A 22512-nucleotide genomic window follows, 5' to 3' on the forward strand; every position below is an offset into this window, starting at 1 on the left:
GTGCTGCCAGCCATCGCCGTTCGCCGTGCCTGGGCGCTGGTGTCAGAGGTGGTGCCGTGGGCAACACCGTGAGGTTCAACCAGCAGTGCTGAAAGAAGCTGCACAATCTCGTCAAGGTGGCCAGGCAGCACTGTGCTCATAGAACCAACCCCTGTCCCACACACGCATAACCAGAGAGCGATTGAACACCCACCTTGGACCACATGTCGGCATCCATGCCAGCCGCCATGGCTGGGTGCTCTGGACACTGAAGGCATCCCCTGGAATGTAAACATCAGACTGTCTAACACTATGCTCCAGGAGAAGGCTGCATACAATCGATGGGAGAGGGAGAAGGCTGGAGTGGGACCGCATGACCTGAGACCCCTCAGCGGAGCAGAACAGAGGGCACTGGAAGTGGTCGGTGGGCCCAGGGAAAGGACAGTCGCTGAGGCGGTGGTCGGCATCGGACGAGGAAGTGAAACCCTGCTGAGTTGCGGTTCCCCCTGTACCACCCCCCCACCCCCTTCTCCACGGCTCCTCCCACACTCCCTCTCCACCACCACATCCCCTCTCCACCCCACGCACACCCTATCCACCATGACCACCACACACTTCTCCACTATCATCACCCCCCACAAACACTCTATCCACCACCACCACCTGCACACCCCGTTTCTACCACCAACACCCTTCCCCCTGCACACCCCCTCCACGTACACCCCCATCTCCGTGTACACCCGCACCACCTCCAAATCCAGCCAGCCCCCCCCGATGCAATCATGTGTCCAGTCTTGTGTCTTGCAGGAGATGCTGGTGATGGGGTGGGCGCTTCCCAACCAGAACCAGAACCACAGGTGGAGAGCAGTGAGGATGAGGACACCAACAGCGAGGGGAGCCCTCCACCCACATCACATGACACCACAGATCTTGAGTTCAGGGACAACATAAACTTCCCCTCACAGCTGACTCCAACACCCCACAGATACTCACCTCGGTTGGGTATCTGAGATCCAAAGGTAGGACATGTGGGAGTTAGGAAAACTCATTGGGCAATAGATGACTCAAAGAAAGAGATGTTGACGGCTGTTGATCACATGTGAAATGACAGTGGAAGTAAACCAGATTCTGAGCACTCTCAGACTGAAGGTGACCATCAGGATGAAGAGTCAGACAGAGTCTTGACTTCAATTTTGGTTCTGACTATGAGGTAATAGTAAACATTTGTTACAAAAGTGTTGGCGGGGAGGTCGAGTCAGATGAGTGTTCTGATTTTGATTTTGGTTCCATAAAGTGATGATAAATAGGTGTTACCAAATAGACCCATCACCAATTGAACCTGAACAATTGACAAGTAATTCTTCCAAAGCTAGGAAGGGGGATAGCAAACTGGAGGAAGAAAGTGAATTGGGTTTTCCTAAACATAGTTTACCGCCTCTTGGAAGTAAACCCATTGCCTTTCCCTTAAGGTGAAAGAATGTTCCAGAGCTGGTTTGTTTTGAAGGAAGGGATACCTGACAGCACGGAATCAGTTAGTCAAGACGACTCAAGATGGGACTGTGAAGTGATCCCAAGTGGCTGGTGAACCCACATCCTTGTGAAGGTCTACAGTGCCTCTTCAAGGTAACAGAAGGCAAGAGTGGTGAAGTAATTGGCATTCAATCCCTTTCAAGAGTTAAGGGGGCAGTGGATGGAAAACCCTATAGTTGTTCTGCAAGCCCGGATGATAGCAAAAACTAAATTGTTAATCAAGCCAATAATGTACCATCCTTCAGATTCTGAAAGTAAAAAAGCAAAATTGAAATCTGAAAAGCACAAATTGTCTCATTCTGTATTATTAATTGGGGATGCAGGTGGTGATTACGAAAACCCCAATGAGGGTGTAAATGTTATCACACAAGGAATGGTGTCTCTGAAGCCAATCAACTCTGAGAGGTGCACTTCTTGTTCAAGGTAGCCATGTGAAGGGCAAGAGAGAATGTGAAGCTGGAAGGGTTGAAAAGAGTCCTTTGGTTAAAGGACTCCTGTTTAGTTGTAGGAGATCCTTGAAATTTGGTTAAATGTTCATTGGACAATCAGGAAAGACTGACAGTATTAACTGTGGGACAGAGAGAAACAGATTTAGTAAAGGTATTAAAAGAGCATAGACGTCACAGCAAAGAGGATCTGGGTTTGATCCCGGCTCTGTGTCACTGTCCGTGTGGAGTTTGCACATTCTCCCCGTGCCTGCTTGGGTCTCACCCCAACCACCCAAAAGATGTGCAGGGTGGGTTAATTATCAACGCCTTAATTGCCCCTTAAAAAAAAAGAGCACAGATGGAGTTGTAGGGAAACACCAGGGGGCACTCTGTTAATCACTCATTGTGTGGACATCTGAAACTCTGAACCATTAAAGCCTTACCCATCTCAAGTGAAACCACAGAGACTGGCTTGGTTAGAGACTAAAGAACAATGTATGTTGGACATATTGCAGAAACAAGTAAAACCGTTGTGATGCACAGAACGCTAAGGAGAGTCTGGGAAATTTACGGCCACTTGCGTTCAAAGAGACATTTTAAAACATGGATAGGGCATTGTAACACCATTCACAACTCCTCAGATAATGAAGCAGTCCATGCTAACATGGACCAAGACTTAGGCAGCATTCAGACTTGGGCTGACAAGTGACAAGTAACATTTGGAGCACATAAATGCCAGGCAAAGACCATCCCCAAAAGCAAGAATCTAACCATCTCCTCATGGCAACCAATGATATTACCATCAGTGAATCCACCACCATCAACAACCTGGAGATTACCATCGACCAGAAACTCAACTGGTCCAGTCAAATACTCTGGCTACAAGAGCAGGTCAGAGGCTGGGAATTCTGTAGTGAGGTATTCACCTCCCAACTAATACTTGACCAGCATCTACAAGGCACAAGTTAGTAGTGTAATGGAATATACCCCACTTACCAGGATGAATGCAGCTCCAACAACACTCAAGGAGCTTGATATAGTTGAGGACAAAGTATACCACTTGTTCAACACTCCTTACACCGCCATAAACATTTGTTTCCTTCATGACCCAATGTACAATGTCAGCAGTGAGTACTATCTACAGATGCATTGCAACAACTTGCAAAACCTTTTTTTCAAAAATGTTTTATTGGATTTTCATATAGAAACCAAGGCATACAATGGGCCAAGTGCCAGGAAATGAGATTAGAATAGTTAGGTGGTTGTTTTTAACTGGCGCCGATTCGATGGGCCAAAGGCCCTTTTCTGTGCCGTATGATTCTATGACTCTTATATTCAACAGTCCATAAATTACAAAACCGCGCCCCCAAAAAAGAATGAAAAACCAACACATATATTTACAAGCAAATATCTTCCCTAGAATTGTGGCTGTGACCTTCCCTTTCGAAGGCATGCATATTTTACAATCCCAAATGTGGCCATAGAGTCACAGGGGTTTACAGCATGGAAACAGACCCTTCGGCCCAACTTGTCCATGCCGCCCAGTTTTTAGCACTAAGCTAGTCTCAATTGCCGCATTTGGCACATAGCCCTCTGTATCCATCTTCCCCATATAACTGTCTAAATGCTTTTTAAAAGACAAAATTGTACCCGCCTCTACTAATGCCTCTGGCAGCTCATTCCAGAAACTCACCACCCTCTGTGTGAATAAAGTGCCCCTCTGCATCCTTTTGTATCTCTCCCCTGTCACCTTAAACCTACGTCCTCTAGTTTTAGACTCCCCTACCTTTGGGAAGAAATGTTGACCATCTACCTTATCTATGCTATTCATTTTTTTATAGACCTCTATAAGATCATCCCTAAGCCTCCTACGCTCCAGGGAAGAAAGTTCCAGTCTATCCAGCCTCTCCTGATAACTCAAACCATCAAGTCCTGGTAGCATCCGAGTAAATCTTTTCTGCACTCTTTCTAGTTTAATAATATCCTTTCTATAATTGGGTGACCAGAACTGTACACAGTATTCCAAGTGTGGCCTTCTGAATGACTTATACAACTTCAGCAAGACGTCCCAACTCCTGTATTAAATTTTCTGACCAATGAAACCAAGTATGCCGAATGCCGAATGCCTTCATCATCACCCTGTCCACCTGTGACTCCATTTTCAAGGAGCTCTGAACCTGTACTGCTAGATCTCCTTGTTCTATAACTATGCTAAATCATGTATTTACAAGTGTCTATTTACAGTTTTGGTGTGGGCCTTAGCTTGCCTTTGAACCAGTCCTCTGTGGCTTTGTCCCTTGTCCCTCTCATTCTCTCAGAGGTACGCTCTGTGCACCACTTTTAGCTGTGTTAGGCTCAGCCCTGAGCACATGGAGGTGACATTAGCCTTGTGCAGTGCTTTGATCCAGAGTCTTCCTCCTATCTCTATGCCGAATTCCTTCTCCCATTTTTTCCTTGTCTCATTCAGGGGGAGAGCGTACCTCCTCCAGCAGTCTTCCGTACATGTCTGCACAGTTTACCTTCCCTAGGTCATCCCCGTACAGCGGTTCTTCTACTAACAAGTGTCCTGGTACCTGGGGATATGTTATTGGTTCCTTGTGGAGGAAGTTTTTGACTTGAATGTATATCAGTCATTTCCACTTGGTAACTAGAACCTCTCTGTGATTTCCCCCAGGGTCACTATTCTATTGTCCATGGACATGTCCCTAACGGTCAGAGTCCCCTTGTCCTGTCTCCACCTTTTGAAGGTAGCATCCATTATTGTGGGGGTGAACCTTTGGTTGTTGTGGATGGGGGCCATTTTGGTTAGGTCGAAGTGTTGCCTCATTTGGGACCACATCTGGAGCGTGGCTGCTACCATTGGGCTTCTCTAGGATTTGGCTGAGGGGATGGGAGAGCAGCTGTGGCTAGGACTTGGAGGGACATCCCTATGCAGGAACTCTCTTCCATCTTCACCCACTCTGCTCCCAGTTCCTTAACGCATCCCCGTACTCGTTCTGCGGTGGCCACCCAGTGGTAGAATTGTAGTTTCAGGAGGGCCAGGCCTCCCGTGGTTCTTCTCATTTGTAGGACTTTCTTTTGGATCCTCGGGCTCTTCCCTGCCCATGATTAGTTTGTCGACTGTGTTGAAAAGTCCATCGGAATGTAGATCGGGAGGAATCTGAACAGGAAGACGAACCTGGACAGAAGATTCATTTTGATATCTGTATTGTCCCTGCGAAAGCGAGTGAGAAGGAGCCCCACCACTGCACGTCATCAGGTTCCATTTTATGGATCTGTTTCCAGTCGTGTGCTATTTGGATCCCCAGGTAGCGGAATTTGGTCTGGGCTTGCTGAAACAGCTGACCCCCCAGATCTGTCCCTCTCTCCTGTGGGTTTAGAGGGAAGATATTGCTCTTTCTCAGGTTAAGTCGAGAAGGCTCGTTCAGAGTTCATCCTTCAGGAGTTTCATTTTCCCTTCCATGCTTGTCTGGGGCTTCAAGATGTAGAGGAGCAGGTCATCCACGTAGAGTGAATCTCTCTGCTCTCTGTCCCACCTTTGGATATCTCTCCACCCTTTCGCCATTCTGAGGGCAATCGGCAGTGGCTCCATTGCCAGGGGAACAACAGCGGAGATAGCGGGCATCCCTGCCTCGTGCCTCTGTGCAGCCGGAAGTATTGAGAGCTGGTGGTGTTTGTCTGTCTGCTCGTCATGGGATAGTTTCATTCAGGAGGTGAACCCTGGCCCAAACCGTTCCAGTACCTCAATGAGGTATTTGCATTCAACTCTGTCGAAGAGCTTTTCTGCATACAGGGAGATGATCACTTCTGGTGTTCTCTTCCCCAGCTGGGGTCATTATCATGTTCAGCAGGCACCTGATGTTCAATGTTAGCTGCCTGCCCTTGACAGAGCCCGTCTGGTCCTCCGCAACTAACTCTGGCATGCAGCACTCCAGCTGCTTCTCCAGGGCCTTCTCCGGGATCTTTGTGTCTATGTTGAGTCATGCAATGAGCCTATAAGACCATAAGACCATCAGACATAGGAGCAGAATTAGGAATCTCGCCCCATCGAGTCTGCTGCGCCATTCAATCATGGCTGATATTATTCTCATCCCCATTCTTCTGCCTTCTCCCCATAACTCCTGATCCCCTTTATTAATCAAGAACCTATCTACCTCTGTCTTAAAGACACTGTGATTTGGCCTGTATAGCCTTCTGTGGCAAAGAGTTCCACAGATTCACCACCCTCTGGCTGAAGAAATTCCTCCTCAACTCTGTTTTAAAGGATCGTCCCTTTAGCCTGAGGTTGTGCCCTCTGGTTCTAGTTTTTCCTACAAGTGGAAACATCTTCTCCACGTTCACTCTATCCAGGCCTCGCAATATCCTGTAAGTTTCAATAAGATCACCCCTAATCCTTCTAAACTCCAACAAGTAGAGACCCAGAGTCCTCAACCGTTCCTCATACGACAAGCTCTTCATTCCAGGGATCATTCTTGTGAACCTCCTTTAGACCTTTTCAAAGGCCAGCACCTCCTTCTTTAGATACAGGCCCAAAATACACACAATACTCCAAATTGGGTCTGACCAGAGCCTCATACAGCCTCAGAAGTACATCCCTGGTCTTGTATTCTAACCCTCTCGACTGGTCCTCTGGCTGTGTCTCCTTGTTCATAAAAGGTCTCCCGTGTCTGGCGGAGCTGGTGCACTGCTTTCCCCGTGGAGAGCAGGTCAAAGTCCATCTGCAGCTTTTTCCTCTCCACCAAATTCCCATGTCGGGGTGGAGGAGTACCGCCGTTCCATCTCCAGTATGGAGTCGATCAGCTGTTGCCCAGCAGCCCTCTTCTTCCTATCTTTGCATGTCTTGTAAGCAATAATTTCCGCTCTGATCATAGCCTTCAGTGCCCCCCAGAACGTGGAGGGTGAGACCTCTCCATTTTGGTCGTTGGTAACGTACCCATCTATGGCCTGTGATACCTGTTCCCAGAATGCTTTATGAGTCAGGAGAAGCATGTTCAGCCTCCATGGAGGGGGTTGTGCCCAGCATGTGTCCAATTTCACTTCCATGAAGTGTGGAGTGTGGTGGGAAATTACGATTGCAGAGTATTCTGCTCCCATTATTGCTGGAAGGACTGCTTTCCCAACTATGAAGAAGTCGATCCTGATATCTAGCCTGTGTACCTGAGAGAAGAAAGAGGGCTTCTCCCCTGGGTGTGTGAAGCTCCATGGGTCCACGACCTCCAAATGTTCCATGAAGGCATTCGATTCCTTCGCCATGTTTTATCTTTCCCCCACTTGGGGTTGGACCGGTCTGTCCTTGGGTCCTACACGCATGATGAATTGGTATGAGTCTATATCGGGGATTTTGACCATGGTGTTGTTCTTCATGAATTCCACGTCTGATTAGTAAGTTTACGGAATTGCAGATAGCGATGAGGATACAGCAAGATATAGATCGGTTGGAGACTTGGGCGAAGAGATGGCAGATGGAGTTTATTCCGGACAAATGTGAGGTAATGCATTTTGGAAGGTCTAATACAGATAGGAAATATACAGTAAATGGCAGAACCCTTAAGAATATTGACAGGCAGCGGGATCTGGGTGACACTGAAGTCACTGAAAGGAGCAACGCAGGTGGAGAAGGTAGTCAAGAAGGCTTACGGTATATTTCTCTTCATCAGCTAGGACATTGAGGATAAAAATTGGCAAGTCATGCTGCAGCTTTTTAGAGCCTTAGTTAGGCTGCACTTGAAATTGTGTTCAATTCTGGTCGCCACACTACCAGAAGGATGTGGAGGCTTTGGAGAGGGTACAGAAGAGGTTTACCAGGATGTTGCCTGGTATGGAGGGCATTAGATATGAGGAAAGGTGGATAAACTTGGTTTGTTTTCACTGGAACAATGGAGGTTGAGAAGTCTTCAAAATTATGAGGGGCATGGGGATAGAGTGGATAGTCAGAAGCTTTTTCCCAGGGTAATTAGACTTAAGGAAGGCGACCATATTGACCGCTATATTCAGAGCCAACCAAAGGGAGCAACAGTGTCTTGCTGCCATCTTGTTGGCTGTGATAGGGTGCGTGGGGAGTGAAGTGTGCACATGCGGCTGCAGCTTGTCAGCCTCCTGAGTGTCAATCGTGAAGCCTGTGAATCCTGCACCGTTTCTCATTGGAATCGATTGTGTTCCACATGCTGCTGGTGCTAGCCCCTTAACAGTAATGGAATGGGTCCAGGTGCGGTGCCAGTTTTGCTGTCGTGGAATGCTGCCCCAGCGTCAACACTTAGTCTCAGTAATGGAGAATCCAGTGTTGGGTCTTTTCATCGGGCCTTTAAGTCCCCTGATATTCCAGGAGACTATTCTGATAGGGGTTTTCTGTCCCCCGCCCTCCTGGGGTCAGCCATACTGACATTGGATGCGTCCCTGCACTCCGGGGTTTCCATTTGTTTTGGGCCACCCAAGATGGCCAGTGTCACCATACACGCCACCAGGCTGTGCCACTGCATTCTGGGCTTTCAGCTTGTCCAGGGGGTCAACCAAGATGGCTGCGATCGTTGTGTATGCCATGTGGATGCACCCCTGAACTCTGGCAGTTCCATTTATTTAGGGACTTCCAAGATGGCTGTTTGCGGTGCTCTTGTCCCGGTTGTCGCCATGTACGGTCTGTCATAGCCAGCGTTGTACTGCACACCCCACCCTTTGACTTTTCCCATCGGCCTGTCCGCCCTCCCTTTCACCCCCACAAACCCCTGAAGGCGTTTCCCCCCCCCCCCCCCCCCCCCAGTGTTTCCGCTCACACCCTATTTTTCCCTCCTACTTCCCCATCTAGATTTTTTACCCTGTGCTGCCAGGCACTCTCTCCCCATTGCAAGTTGTGCCACAGGCCCACCTCGCCTGTGCTTCCCTGTTCTAACTCACCGATTAATGTGGTTCCCCCCCACTGCCCCCCAGAGCAATCTTTACCTTCCATAACCATTGCATTTCTCCCCCACTTTCCCTCTCCTCACCTCTTTCTGAACCTTACTGTTCTCGTCTCCTCCTTTCTGAGACTCGCAGTCAGACCGACAACGAGGCAGATCTATCCCACGCAATTAGTCTCTTCTTTTTCAACGGAGGAAACCAGAGTTCAAATTCACTGCTGATGTCGCGGCCTTCCCAGCCCGTGTTTGCACACAACGTTGTCTGCTTCTGCCACTGCAGTGAAGTAGTACTCTGGAAAGTCACACAGTGTTTGGCAGATTACGCATCCCAAACCACACTTACCTTTTGTATGGAGCCGCCTTCACTGCATTGAATTCCGTCTGGCAATTGGCCAGGGTTGCCCAAATGTCCTGGTGACCCTCCCACTTACAGGACCATATGTGCCTTGTGTATTTCAAGATCCTTTCCCGATCCTGGTAGCGGTGCAATTTTGCAATGGTGCCCACGGTTGCTGGCTGGCTTTGAACTTTGGCCGGAAAGACCTGTGGGCTCTGTCCAATTCTGGGGGTTTGGGAAACTTTCCCCTCCAACCACCTTGCCCGGCACCTGGGTCACATACTCTGTGGGAGTTCCTGCCCGCAGTACCTTCCAGTCGGCCGACATGCAGATGTTTTGACGCCGTGACCATTTCTCCTGGTCCTCAACCTTCCTCTTCAGTGTCCCTTGCATCACCACCATCCTTGCCATCTCCATCTCCAGTGAGGTGATCCAATTGCACTGATTGATCACACCATCTCCAGCTCCCTGATCATTGCCTCCTGTGTCCCCGGTTGTGCTCCACTTGTTCCCGCGATGCATTAAAGGGGCCAATGCCTCCGCTACACTGCCTTCACCGTCACCATAATTTCTAATTTGATGGTGTCTCTGTGGAGTTGAGGTTCCTGTGTTAGGAGGTCCACCCATTTGTTCATCGGGGGTAGCCCAGCATATGTCCTGGTGGCTCACTCCATTCGGGTGTGACCAATTCCTTGTCGCCTGTATGTTCGTCATCGCTCTATCTTCATCTCCAGACTTTTGCTGATTCAAAATCCTGCATCTCCCTCCCTAACAGCACTGTGAGCGTTTCTCTAGCAGATGGATTCTGAACTGCAGTTGTGTAAGATCGTGGCTCATCACCAGCTTCTCAAGAGCAATCAAGGATGGGTAACGATGTCCACACCCCATGCTATATGCTGCATTTGTTCTGCATTGGGTGAAAACTTGGATTGAAGATAATATTAAAGAGAGCACCGATAACACAGGATGGTTCATCAGCATTTCAAAGAAGAGGGGCGGGATTCTCTGTTTCTGAGACAAATGTGCCGCCAACGCAGAATCCTGAACTTTTACGATTCTGCACCGATTACGCTACCATTGAGAGGCCATGTGGAACACCATCGATTCCCATGAAAAATGGTGTCGGAATCGCCGGGTCCATGATCGACACTCGTAGGACTGACAAGCTGCAGCCGCACATAAACATTACACTCCCCAAACACACACACACACTTATCAAAGCCAAAAAGATGGGACAGGTTGTGCTGGAGTGCCCATACAGCTGATGAGTCGGCTGGGGCCAGAGGGCACCCAGGGTGTGCCCCGGGAGGAACACCTATACAACCCATGGCACTAGGTTTAAAGCGGGCTGTCAGTGGCATGTGCAGCTGCATGGCTGCCTTTGCTTGCTGCGGAAATGGGACCCACCCACCCTGACTCAACAACGCATCTCCTGGCCACTGCCCACTACTCACCCCGGGCCTGGCATAAGTCCCCCCATTCAGCAGCAATACTGTCGGCAAAGTATGGCAATGTTGGATACTGTCCGTACGCCCTCTCTCTCAACAGCCACCACGCCAGTTCCGCGATTTCTGAAAGCACAAATGAACCGCGCCGCCAGGAACTCGGCCCATTGGAGGTGGAGAATCGCGAGTGGGCCCACTAATAATATGCAAACAGTGTTTAAAGCGCACGTGGAGTGAAATGCATTGACGCCGTTTTCAAGGTGATGGAGAATTGCCATTTGCCGTAAAACAGACGCCTGCCATGATTTTGGCGTTGGAAGCTATCCTCCGTCCGATCCCATTTTCCGAATACAGCGTCAGCTAACGGAGAATCCCGCCCGAGAACTTCAGGTGAATAACCCAATCGTCCAAACATTAAGAGTTAAACGCAGCACATACCCACCAATATCTGTCCAAATACCAAAACTAATATTGATAACAGCTAGGATCACCAAACAAAAGAACATGTGCACAAACACCAATCAATTTTACTGATTAACATAGAGGTAACAAATCAATTCTTATCACCTTGTGAGCCTTGAATACCTTCCTGAAGTGCATTTTTCTCTGCTCCAATTCTTCTCCAGCTTGCTACTTATCTGTTTGATAGACTGCTGTTGTTCAGGAAAGGAATTATCAGATGCTCATGTTCAATGACCTCTGGGAGTTTAGGTCTAAGAGAATTCAGCTGAAGATATTGATAACTTTGGTGGGCAGCACGGTAGCACAAGTGGATAACACTGTGACTTTACAGCGCCAGCGTCCCAGGTTTGATTCCCCGCTGGGTCACTGTCTGTGCGGAGTCTGCACCTTCTCCTCGTTTCTGCGTGGGTTTCCTCCGGGTGCTCCGGTTTCCTCCCACAGTCCAAAGACGTGCAGGTTAGTTGGATTGGCCATGCTAAAATTGCCCTTAGTGTCCAAAAAAGGTTAGGAGGGGTTATTGGGTTACGGGGATAGGGTGGAAGTGAGGGCTTATGTAGGTCGGTGCAGACTTGATGGGCCGAATGGCCTCCTTTTGCACTCTATCTTTTATGTTTGTTCTTTGTATCTGTCACTCAGTTTATTTTATGGTACCAAGTTAGACATTGGTCAGAGTATTGCAAGGATAGAGTGTGTTGGCATCAGGAGAGCTGTTATCAGATGCTATCCCCATTGCATGACTCTTGTTTTAAGAATCTGCAGTTGAGTAAATTTTAGCATTCTTTAATTAAAATGAAGATCTAATGTTTTGTCTGTCACAGGTTATTTAAGGTAGAGGAGATGGTTGAACCAGGACTCTGTATGGCCTCTGTGTGAGATGTTATTGCAGACGTTATAGACTCTTCTGGGGGGAGGTGCAAGGGGGGACGTGGTTAGGGCACTTCAACAGCAAGGACATTGAGGTAATCACATGCCATTGACTAAAGAGTTTTGGTTCCATTTGTTAGAATCACATGGAAGTTAGCAATTGACTGCAGCATAGAATCCATTATGTTTCAGAAGCTACCTGATATGCAGTTCAATGCCTCAGCAATTGCTGGTTAACAGGAATGATCTTACTTCAAAATAGATAACTAGTGGTGGTGCAGGGCAGCACGGTGGTGCTGCGGTTAGCACTGCTGCCTCATGGCGCCGAGGCCCCAGGTTCGATCCCAGTCTGGGTCACTGTGCGTGTGGAGATTGCACGTTCTCCCTGTGTTTGCGTGGGTTTCACCCCCACAACCCAAAGATGTGCAGGGTAGGTGGATGGCCAGGCTAAAGTGCCCCTCAAATTGGAAAAAATGAATTGGGTACTCTAAATTTATTTTTAAAAAATAAAACATAGTGGTGGTACGGTAGCACAGTGCATAGCATAGCATAGAAGCATAGAATTTACAGTGCAGAAGGAGACCATTTGGCCCATTGAGGCTGCACTGACTCTTGGAAAGAGCACCCTACCCAAGGCCACACCGCCACCCTATCCCCATAACCCAGTAACCCCACCCAACACTAAGGACAATTTTGGGCACTGAGGGCAATTTTGAATGTCCAATACACCTAACCTGCACATCTTTGGACTGTGGGAGGAAACCGGAGCACCCAGAGGAAACCCATGCACACACGGAGAGAACGTGCAGACTCCGCACAGACAGTGACCCAAGCCGGGAATCGAACCTGGGACCCTGGAGCTGTGAAGCAATTGTGCTAACCACTATGCTACCGTGCTGACACTATTTTACCGTGCTGCCCCAGTGGTCAGCACTGTTGCTTCACGGTGCCAGGGACATGGGTTTGATTCCCAGCTTGGGTCACTGACTGTGCGGAGTCTGCATGTTCTACTCATCTCTGCGTGGGTTTCCTCCGGGTGCTCCGGTTTCCTCCCACAAAAGTCCCGAAAAATGTGTATGTTAAGCGAATTGGACATTCTGAATTCTCCCTCAGTGTATCCGAACAGGTACTGTTGCTCTCTTTGGTGTTGTCACTTAAGTTGGCTCTGTTTAATTACTTTTGCTCAAGAGTCGGCAGGTATCTTTCGACACCGCCACAAGGTTCAGAACCGAATACTGATCAAAGACTCAATACACCAGTTAGTAAGTTCAAAAGCAATGCTCATTTATTTACACACAGTCAAATCTACTCATGCATAAACTCTACAAACTAAACTATCACTATTACTAAAAGCCTATAGTTAGCTTCGGGTGCCCACTCAGTCAGAGGAACAATGGCCGTTGCTCGGTTCTGAGGCTGCTGGGTTGCGCTGTTTACAGGATAGCAACTAGGAGCGTCTATCTCGTAGCGTGCATTGACTTGGAATTCAGCTACTTGGTGTAGCTGCTAGGCTGGTCTCTCTCTTCGCTGAGAGCCAAAGCCAAAGGAGAAAGATTCTCCCTTGGGGAAAACCTTTTATACCCAAAAGGGCTTCGCGGCTTTTGGGCGGGCCTTGAACTTGGCCTCAATTAATTGGGCCTTTCCCAATCATTCTTATCGATCTTCTTCCAATAGAGGGGTGGGTTCCTTGGTTGCTGGGCGTGTCCTAGGTGGCCGTTGGTTTGCTTGTTTGAATCTCCTCTGGCGCCGGGGTGTCTGCCTTACCATTGTTTATGTAAATGTTTCCCTTTTGTCCCTGGAGATGGCTTATTAGTATGTAGATAGCTTAGCAGTTTCTGTCCTGTCTGAGAGCTAAGGCTCTAATCAACAGACAGAGCTTGCACCTGCTTGTTTCTCAGCATTGTCCAATTTTCCCTGCAGTCTTTGCAAGTGTCCATTTTGTAATCGGGACGTGGCCATCCCAGATGGTCAACTCTACTAGTCACATCTTCAAAGATTTCTGATAAATGTGTCACATATGATGGGCAGCACAATAGTACAGTGGTTAGCACAGCTGCCTCAGAGCGCCAGGGACCTGGGTTCGAGCAGGGATGTACTTCTGAGGCAGTATAAGGCTCTGGTCAGACCCATTTGGAGTTTTGTGAGCAGCTTTGGGCCCCGTATCTAAGGAACGATGTACTGGCCTTGGAAAGGATCCAGATCAGCTTCACAAGAATGGTCTCTAGAATGAAGAGCTTGTCACTTGAGGAGCTGTTGAGGACTCTGGCTCTGTATTAGTTGGAGTTTAGAAGGATGAGGGGCGATCTGATTGAAACTTACAGGATACTGAGAGGTTTATGGAGTGGACATGGAGAAGATGTTTCCACTAGTCGGAAAAACTAGAACCCGAGGGCACAGCCTCAGACTGAAGGGGCGATCCTTCGAAACTGAGATGAGGAGGAATTTCTTCAGCCAGAGGGTGGTGAATCTGTGGAACTCTTTACCACAGAAGGCTGTGGAGGCCAAATCACTGAGTGTCTTAAAGACAGAGATAGATATGTTCTTGATTAGCAAGGGGATCAGGGGTTATGGGGAGAAGGCAAGAGAATGGGAGTGAGACAAATATCAGCCATGATTGAATGGTGGAGCAGACTCGATGGGCCGAATGGCCTAATTCTGCTCCTATTTCTTATGATCTTAACTCATTTCAATGCAGTACAGTTGCCTCTTATTGATTTAAAAAGCTTTGAATCTGAACAAGACGTTTGGTATGACCGCAAGTAACTATTTTTTGCAAAAACGAAATACTGAGAATGCTGGTAATTTTAAATAAAGACAGGTGTTGAACAAATTCAACAGGTCTGGCAGCATCTGTGGAGAGAAAAAAATATAATTAACGTTCCCAGTCCCAATGACTTTTCTTCGGAGCTGAAGAAAGGGAGAAGTGGGATAAATAAAACAGGACACTGTTTTAAGACGAATGGAGTAAAGTAAAGGGCGCTATTTGTTTTATAATTACTTGGTTAATTAGTGGAAATGGTAAATGCGTTTAAGATTATAGCATTGCATCCACGGAGCAAGGAAAGAACTGTGCTCGGGAACTTTGAAACTAGTTCCACCACTTTTGAGATATTGGAGTCGCATAACGCTTTTATTAAAGATTACAAATAAAATACCGTTTAAATTGTGCTTTCAATATTCTGCAAATAGTTAAGATATTCTAAATTTGCGGGCACGATGTGTTATTTGTCAGATTTGAAAGTGAGCATTTACTACCTGAATTGTTGAAACCTGTTATTGGAGTGTCGCTGCGCACACATTGCTCCCATTGTTTTCCAACATGCCTCCAATGGGTCATGTGAACTATTGTTTCTCGCGTCACTACACGTCGGCTGCTGTCTGGATACCAGCTTAAATATTGCTGCAAACTAAAAAACTAATGCTCATACTCTACCGTTTCCGATCTGCTCAGCTGTTAGGCGCTTTAGATATCACCCTGCGGAAACTGTTCCAGGTTGACAAGAAGCAGCGGCATTCAATACGGCGTTGGTTTACCACGGCAAGTTGCCAAGCCAATGATGTTAAAATGATGTTTTGACAGGTGTTGCAGTTGTGATTTTTACAGGGGATCGGTAAATGCGTTTATTTGTTTGGATTTTAAAAATCATGATCTTGTCTGGAAAAAAGTATGACTTAGATGGATAAGGCATAAAAGTACAGACAAAGGATAAAATGGAAACGACAGAAGTATTTTTTGCGAGATAAATTAACTGTTGCATTATTTGGAGTCGCATTCAATTGAATGCAAAATTATCCAAAATTCTGATCAGTTCAAACCCAAATATATGATTTTCTTTTAAACAGGTAAATCCGTGAAAAATGGGTGATTGGAGTTTCCTTGGAAATATTTTGGAAGAAGTTAATGAACATTCCACTGTAATAGGAAGAGTCTGGTTGACAGTGCTGTTTATTTTTCGAATCCTAATCCTTGGCACGGCTGCCGAATTCGTGTGGGGAGATGAACAGTCAGATTTTGTTTGCAACACCCAACAGCCAGGTTGTGAGAATGTCTGTTACGATGAAGCTTTTCCCATCTCCCACATAAGACTATGGGTTCTCCAAATTATCTTCGTTTCCACACCATCCTTGGTCTACGTCGGCCACGCGGTTCATCACGTAAGGATGGAGGAAAAGAGAAAAGAGAGGGAGGAAGAGATGAACAGACAGCAAGAGATGAACGCCGAGAGGCTGCCTTTGGCTCCCGACGAGGGTATTAAAGAATCCTGCAAGACAAACAAGAAGTTCCGCCTGGAAGGCACGCTGCTGAGAACCTATATCTGCCACATCATCTTCAAGACCATTTTTGAAGTTGGTTTTGTGGTTGGTCAATGTTTCCTCTACGGATTCCGCATCTTACCATTGTATCGCTGCGGTAGATGGCCTTGCCCCAATCTTGTTGATTGCTTTGTGTCCAGACCGACTGAGAAAACAGTTTTTGTCATTTTCATGCTCGCTGTAGCTTCAGTGTCTCTGTTCCTGAATTTTGTAGAGATAAGTCACCTGGGTTGGAAGAAGATCAGGTTTGCATTCCGGGAACCATCCCAACAGAATGTAGACTATCCACCCCAGAAGCCATTCCACTCCATCAGCGTGGCCTCTGTGCAGAAAGCCAAAGGTTACAAACTCCTGGAAGAAGACAAACCAGTGACCCATTTCTTCCCCATGACAGAGGTTGGAGTAGATGTGAGCCCAGCACCTTTCATCAGTTACCAAGAGAAACCAAGAAGTGATGCTCAGGTGGAAGATCTGGTTAAGGTCTACAACGAGACGCTGCTATCCTATGAGCAACAAGAAGAGCCTGAAGTAGAACCACAAACAGAACCAGAATCACAGGTAGAACCAGAACTGGTACCAGAATCAGAATCTGAACCACTGGCAAAACCAGAAGAGGGTGAAAAGACGGAGGCAGAGCCGCCAACAGCAACCAGCGAAAGCCTAGCGGACACAAGGCCATTGAGCAGGTTAAGTAAAGCGAGTAGCAGAGCTCGGTCTGACGATTTAACTGTATGAAATAGTAACAGCACAGAAAATGTTGGAAACATTTCACTATAGGAGCCTGAGTATCAAACCGAAAGGGGAAGGCTGATAGCAGGCATGGGGTAATTTTGGAAAGTCTTGAAAACAATTATCACTGACACTGCAAAACATACTCAATGACATTTAAATTGAAAATATAATCAATGTTCAATCTTTCCGGCGGCACCCTGCCTTAGTTTTTACATGATCACAGCAGCTAAACATTTAAAACATTTCTAAGGAACTCTCGGCCCGTGATATTTTTATTTATCTTCAGTGTTTAATATGAAAGTATTTGTAACCATGTGGATTAATCCATACCTCAATACTTATGTCAGGCCTGGTGTTTCCTCGGCATTTTTGCCCAGAGAGGTGTCATGGATTTTAGGGGTAATACACCCAGATACCCTGGATCTTTTGGGCCCATCTATCAAACCCTTCAATCAAACAAATTCCAGTTCACAAAACTGATTACCCCTCCAACATATATCCTCCGATGAGGCTGGAGATCTCCATAAAATGTTCGGATTTTCAGGCGCAGCGGTAACTTAAGTCGACTGGCGTTGCAGAACAATTTAATGAGATTTAAGAACACTTATATCCACACTAATATCTCCTCTGAATTACCCCTTTCTTCGAATGAGATTTTATGGCATGACATGTAAAAATGGCAAACCTTCCCCGATTGCCGCTTCCCAAATGCTATGCCTGGTGTGTTGACATGTCGGATGAAATAAATTGAAATTGACACTGCAATGATGCCTCAAAAAAGGAAACTCCAGATCGTAAATTTTCGATAGGCAACAAGAATTGATACAATATGGGAGAAAAGCGCAGGGTTGGAAAGTTCAATCTGGCATTAACCGCTCAGATAATTACACAGGAAGAAATGTTTAGCTGCTAATTTCTGTTGTTATTGCTCATCTGTAAAATATTTTAAAAGATGTTGTCGTGACTGGTTTTAAAATATGTTCAATCGGTTGTGTTTTTGAGTATATTTTTTCTGCATCAAATTTCGACGCCGTCACGGGTTAGTGTTTAAAGTTTAGGTATTAATAGATACTTGAGCAGTCAGCTGAACTCTATCTATAAGAGTACTTGAAATTCTGGAGCTTGACATATATAACCCGTTATGACAAACTAGGATAATAAACAATGATCTAAAATCATTTAAACTTTGATGCCCAAATATAACGGTGTATTTGGAAGTTTTGCATTAAGTTTTGCAGCATCCTTAAATGCCAAATGCCTATCTAGGGATCCTGGAAGATGCCAGTAATGTCAACCTGATGTAGTTTGGATCTCCATCGTGCAATGAACAGGAAGACGTAAAGACCAAAGATGCATGTCACTTGCAGAATAACATATTACATATAGATGGTTCTAATAGAGAAATAGACTGCTGATTCAATCCGAATTGTTGGGGATTGCTGGAGTCGAGCAAATGGTGTGAGCTGAGCGTCCATGTGCAGTCGCCAAAGGAATGGTAATGACAAATTTGCAGGACAGTAAATTATCTAATTTGAAAAAAAACGTGAAAAGAAGTTCTGACACACATAACTCTGATTGTTAATCTGCGTTGAGCAAACTGCTTATGCTCAGTATGATGTGTAAAATTAAAGTTTGGTGCTTACATAGTCTGTAATATAGAAAACCAATACAAAAGACAGAACTATGAGGATCGTACAAAGAGATATTTGTGCACGTTTATACCTTAAAAAAACACAAAGTTTCCCGGGATCGGCACCGCTCATGAAATTGCAAAGGCAATCGAATTCTACGAGTACTAAACTGTTTACATTAATATTTTAAGACCTATATTTGTCTACTAACAACTGGTCTTATTTAACAGTAGTTAAAAACGGATTTATCAGTAGTTGGTTGGAGCTCATTAAGAGGATTAAAATAAAATACATTAGATTACATTTCACCCCAGTCCACCACTAAAATCACATCATCAGCTCAAAATTTGCATTCATGATAATGATATGCAATAATGATAAGTAAATGGCATCATAAAAAATCAACAAGTTTTACAATATGCTACTGATAACTAAAGGTTACAAATTGAGCTCATACGTGTGCTTTTTAGTCAGGTTATGGCTAAATCAATAAATTAATCATGGTCAAAATAAAAATTACATAATTTTGCAATAATTGTCTGGTGCTTTATTTATAAATCTGTCTATTCGTTCCTTTCATTACTTCATGATAAATGCACTTCACATACAGAAATTCTTATATAGAAATCTCCATGTAAGACAGCCAGAGCCATCACATCTTCTAGGACTTGAAGGATACACTTTGCTCACTAGCCTATCTATCAGTACACGGTTAACGACACCAACAAGCTGATAATGAAAGTCTGCAGATAATTTGTATGATCAATTTGCTGTCATGTGGCATGATTGCAGCTTTTACAGTGCTTTTACAGGTGGAGTAATATGGAATTGAATCGTGGGAATCTGGAATTGAGTTTATTATCAGATTAACCATGATCATATTGAATGGGGAGCAGGCTCGAGGGGCTGAGTGGCCCACTCCTGCTCCTAATTTGGATGTTTGTATCTATACTTAAAAGTGGCCAATTTTCAGAGGCAAAGGAAAAGAGCAGGATATTAGGTCTGAATAACACCTTTTTCAGAAAGCTGGCATGGACACAATGGACTGAATGGCCTTCTTTGTTGAATGCTGCAATGATTCTGTTAAATACACAATTCGTCAAACTTTGGAGGATCATTTGAAGTCTACCATAGCAGGAGACAAGAGAAGACAAAAGAATCATCTCTTAAATCTGTACACTCAAAATATTTTTGGCAGTCTCAATCCATTTCCCACCAGACAGGAACAACATTATTCAAAGTGTTGGGACCATGTCAGGGAAAGTTATCATTGTAACTGCAAGAAGTTATTTTTGCAACTTATGCAATGCTATATTTGGTTAGTGCTTTAATGAACTGTGTCGGCATCATTAATTCATTTGAAAGCATTCTTATGCACAATTATAGTTCATTGTTATGAATTAACATTCTAGGATTAGACATAAAATGATTGATACAAAATTCACAAGGAATAAATATAAACTTCCTAGTTTTGGAAATTTGGAAGAGTGTAGTGGGGATGGGCAGTGGGCATTGGAAAGGGCTGCAAGTTAGAACATTACTCATAGCAATTGTTAGATTCACTCGGGTGCATTTAAACTAGCATAGCAGGGGGGTGGGAACCAGAATGTGAGCTTAGAAGGTGTAATAACTGAAGGGGAAATAGAGAACCAAAATAAAAGAACAGCATCACCTTCAGGCAGAGCAAAAAAGGTGACAACTGTGAAAAGGGAGGTGGTCAATGCAGGATTGAGGGTGTTGTACCTTAAGGCGCGCAGTATACAGAACAAGGTAAATGAACTTGTTGCGCACATTGAAATTGACCGTTACGATGTTGTGGGCATCACGGAGACGTGGCTGCAAGGGGATCAGGGTTGGGACCTAAATATCCAAGGATATATATCCTATCGAAAGGACAGGCAGATGGGCAAAGGGGGCGGGGTTGCAGTGTTAGTCAGGACTAATAGCAAGGAGCGTTATAGGATCAGATTGCATAGAATGTGGGTAGAGTTGAGGAATTGCAAAGGTAAAAAGACCCTGATGGGAGTTATCTACAGGCCCCCTAGCAGTAGTCAGGATGTGAGGCAGAAAATAAATCAGGAGATAGAAAAGGCATGTAAAAAAGGCAATATTACAATAATCATGGGGGACTTCAATATGCAGATGGACTGGGAAAATCAGGTTGGTAGTGGATCCCAAGAAAAGGAATTTGTGGAATGTCTAAGAGATGTTTTTTTTCAAGCAGCTTGTGACAGAGCCTACTAGGGAACAGGCAAATATGGATTTGGTGATGTGTCGTGAGGCAGACTTGATTAGGGAACTTAAGGTGAAGGCACCCTTAGGGAGCAGTGATCACAATATGATAGAATTTACCCTGCAGTTTGAAAGGGAAAAGCTGCAATCAGATGTAACAGTATTACAATTAAAAATGGGTAACTACAAAGTCATGAGGGAGGAGCTGGCCAGAGTTGATTGGAAGACAGTGGAACAGCCACTGGAGCTTTTCAGGATTATTCGGGAGGTACAACAGAAATTCATCCCAAGGAGGAGGAAACATGCTAAGGGGAAGACAAGGCATCCATGGCTGACAAGGGAAGTCAAGGACAGCATAAAAGCAAAAGAAAAAGCATACAAAAAGCATTAGTAGGAAGCCAGGGGATTGGGAAGCCTTTAAAAGTGAGTAGAAGACAATTTAAAAAGCAATAAGGGGGAGAAGATGAAGTATGAGTGCAAGCTAGCTAGTAATATAAAGGAAGATAGGAAGAGTTTTTTTTCAATAGATAACAAGGTAAGAGGGAGGCAAAAATAGACATTGGACCACTGGAAAATGTGGCTGGCGAAGTAATAATAGGAAACAAATAAATGGCAGACAAACTGAATAGTTACTTTGCACTAAGCTTCACGGCGGAAGACACCAGTGGGATGCCAGAGCTCCAGGGGAACCAGGGGGCAAAGGTGAGAGCAGTGACCATTACTAAGGTGAAGGTTCTGGGAAAACTGAAGGTCTGAAGGTGGATAAATCACCTGGACCGGATGGACTATACCCCAGGGTTCTAAAAGAGATAACTCAGGAGATTGTAGAGGCACTGGTGATGATCTTTCAGGGATCATCGGAGGCAGGAAGGGCCCCAGAGGACTGAAGAGTGGCTAATGTAACACCACTGTTTAAGAAGGGAGGGACAGGAGACAGAAAATTATAGGCCGGTTAGCCTGCCTTCGGTCATTGGTAAGATTTTGGAGTCCATTATTAAAGATGAGATCGCAGAGTACTTGGAAGTGCATGATAAAATAGGACTGAGTCAGCACGGCTTTGTCAAGGGGAGGTCATGTGTGACCTAGAGTTCTTTGAGGAAGTAACAAGGAAGTTAGACAAAGGAGAACCAGTGGAATTGATTTATTTAGATTTCCAAAAGACCTTTGACAAGGTGCCGCATAGAAGACGTAAATAAGTTAAGAGCCCATGGTGTTAAAGGTAAGATCCTGGCATGGATCGAGGATTGGCTGACAGGCAGAAGTCAGAGAGTGGGGATAAAGGGGTCTTTTTCAGGATGGCAGCCGGTGACTAGTGGTGTACCTTCAGGGTTGATGCTGGCACCACAACTTTTCACAATATACATTGATGATCTGGAGGAAGGAGCTGAAGGCACTGTTGTTAAGTTTGCAGATGATACAAAGATCTGTAGAGGGACAGGTAGTATTGAGGAAGTAGGGGGGCTGCAGAAGGACTTGGACAGGCTAGGAGAGTGGGCAAAGAAGTGGCAGCAGGAATACAATGTGGAAAAGTGTGAGGTTATGCACTTTGGAAGGAGAAATGGAGGCAGAAACTATTTTCTGAATGGGAAGATGCTTAGAAATGAAATGAAATGAAAATTACTTATTGTCACAAGTAGGCTTCAATGAAGTTACTGTGAAAAGCCCCCA

General features: G+C 45.6%; 1 protein-coding gene across 3 annotated transcripts; it reads left to right on the forward strand.

Annotated features, from left to right (window-relative positions):
- Nucleotides 1-15337: 15337 nt before the first annotated feature.
- Nucleotides 15338-19126, forward strand: LOC140391600 (gap junction alpha-8 protein-like). Of its 3 annotated transcripts, XM_072476256.1 has the most exons (3): nucleotides 15338-15473; nucleotides 15779-16935; nucleotides 18248-19126. In XM_072476256.1, the coding sequence occupies exons 2-3, from the start codon at nucleotides 15794-15796 to the stop codon at nucleotides 18267-18269; spliced, it is 1164 nt and encodes a 387-aa protein (XP_072332357.1). In that variant the 5' UTR covers nucleotides 15338-15473; nucleotides 15779-15793; the 3' UTR covers nucleotides 18270-19126. The 3 variants fall into 3 exon arrangements, with proteins under 3 accessions (XP_072332357.1, XP_072332355.1, XP_072332356.1); XM_072476254.1 differs by having other exon boundaries at nucleotides 15779-19126; XM_072476255.1 differs by having other exon boundaries at nucleotides 15379-15546; nucleotides 15779-19126.
- The last annotated feature ends 3386 nt before the right edge of the window (nucleotides 19127-22512 follow it).

Source organism: Scyliorhinus torazame, chromosome 15 (assembly GCF_047496885.1).
Source record: "Scyliorhinus torazame isolate Kashiwa2021f chromosome 15, sScyTor2.1, whole genome shotgun sequence".
In the NCBI taxonomy this organism is placed as follows: domain Eukaryota; kingdom Metazoa; phylum Chordata; class Chondrichthyes; order Carcharhiniformes; family Scyliorhinidae; genus Scyliorhinus; species Scyliorhinus torazame.